The 2,039-nt window shown below is 44.2% G+C and overlaps 1 protein-coding gene across 2 annotated transcripts in view; it reads right to left on the bottom strand.

Moving 5' to 3' along the window:
* The window catches only part of PTBP2 (polypyrimidine tract binding protein 2), a 49,628-nt gene that overhangs the window by 21,318 nt on the left and 26,271 nt on the right, over positions 1-2,039 (bottom strand). For both annotated transcript variants that reach the window (XM_018562380.1, XM_018562381.1), the window contains one exon: positions 780-923. In XM_018562380.1, coding sequence (XP_018417882.1) covers positions 780-923 — 144 coding nt within the window. The remainder of the gene's footprint in view (positions 1-779; positions 924-2,039) is intronic.

Below are 2,039 nucleotides of genomic sequence, written 5' to 3' on the forward strand. Positions count from 1 at the left end.
GGGAAAAAATGAGCACCCCCCCCCCCCCCCCTTTTTTAACAAGAAGTGTCAGTGTTTCAGTAAGTACACATTTTCTAGTTCTTTTAAATAAGTAATTATATGACTTTAAATATTGCTTGCAGATTCTCTCTAGTGTCTCAATTAGCCTCCAGCTGACAAATCAGTGACAAGATAGGATTTGTTTTCCAACAGTCTGAACACACACATTGACAAGAATTAAGAGAGGAGTGAGTCACAATCACTGCGCTCTACACATTTAACAAATAAATGTATTATATATTGTAAATCAAGCATTCAGTTTAGTATCAAAAAGTCTACGTTTGTGGCGGTAAGGGAACCCATGTGCTGGAGACATTCCATCACCTCAGAATTTTTACTGCAACTGGATACGACTACCAGCTTCATCACTATACGAAGGAAGCTTCAGGTGAGTATAAGATTAAGGATGTTGAGTCGGTGACAGTAAACAGTGGCTCCAAAACAGATATGCCTCCATATTTTGAGTACACAAACTTTGTGTATATTAAATGCTTTTTTTTTATTTTTTTAGAGTGCAAGCCCATTTACCCTAATTTCCCACACGGTCACAGGAAAAGCCATAGGAATATGATTTATTGTGAGAGCTTAACCTAGTTATGTTGTTGATGGTTTTGGTACAGAATATTTTTTTCTATACATGCAACGTTTAGGTGTTTTCCGGTCATTAATCTTGAAAAAGAATAGCATTGAATGTTTTCTGTAAGATCATCTTTTAGCAGAAATCAATATAGCAGAAATACCTGGTTGAGAGCACTGTCTGTCTTGAGTTCTTTATGGTTAGAGTACTGAATATATATTGGTTGGTTACGTAGATGAGGTGTCATTGATGTATAATAATTAACCATAGTAGCAGCTGCTTCTTCAGTAGCCAGTTCCAAAAATGCCTACGGTAAATCAAGATATAACATTCACAAGAATGCACACAAACAAAATGTCATTCCTACCTACTATAGTCATGCAAAGTCCTGCTTATTTTGTTAAATAACAGTTAAATACAGCCTGTACTAGCTCATAAAATCACTGTATTATAATTCTAAAATAGAAGACAACATGAAGCTCGCATCGATGATATCAATTACTACCGATGAGGGAAAAATTAAGATTTTAGTACTTACCGAATTTTCCTGAACGTTAAGGAATAAACCACCCTAGAGGGTGAAGATTTCTTTAGCGAGGATTGGAGCTGAACAGACTCACCTATTAGTGACCAGTGACTACCAAACGCTAGACACTTATGAGGTCCTACCAGGCCAAAGCTTACAGCCGTCATGCCCTTTAGAAGGTTTATGACTGCAAGGGTAAAAAAACTTGGCCTCTTCAGGGAAGGTCGTCTGAGCGCTCCACAATTGGGATGCCAGGAAAAGGGACTAGGAATAAGGTTTAGTGCTTCGCCAAATTGCAGGTGCCCCAAAAGACAATCCAGGGTCAGGTTTTTTTTTTTTTTTTAGGGAAGGGAGCAGGAGGAACCTAGTAGGTCATGAGATCCCTTTGTAGAGGGGGGGGGGGAGGAAATGCTAAGGGATACCAAGTATATATATATATATCCACACACAGTGGCGTAACAGTCACCATAGCGACCCAGGCGGCCGCTATGGGGCCCGGGGCACAGGGGGGCCCGGCCAGGACATTCCTGATGACCTGCGGGCCGCCTGGGTCGCTATGGCATCTCACACTGCTGGCTGACATTGGCGGCTGTGAAAAGAAATGTGCCACTGTTCGGATCACTGACAGTTCCTCTCCACAGCCACTGCTGAGTCAGTGAGAGCCAGCAGCGGCAGTGGAGCAGACTGGACCCCGCAGTGGAGGAGGAGGCAGGGCCCGGGGTTGGCATCAGAGAAGGCGGAGCCCGGCGTGGGGGCGGGCCCAGCAACAGGCGGAGGAGGCGGGGCTCATGACCGACTGTGGAGGAAGAGGAGGTGGACAGGTAAGGAGTGTGACCAGCCCACCTGAGGGTGACCCTGCAGAGCCCACCTTAGAGAGTCTATGGTGGGCTCTGCAGG

The sequence above is a fragment of the Nanorana parkeri genome, unplaced genomic scaffold (genome assembly GCF_000935625.1).
Source record: "Nanorana parkeri isolate BGI_ZX_2015 unplaced genomic scaffold, ASM93562v1 scaffold575, whole genome shotgun sequence".
Taxonomy (NCBI): Eukaryota; Metazoa; Chordata; class Amphibia; order Anura; family Dicroglossidae; genus Nanorana; species Nanorana parkeri.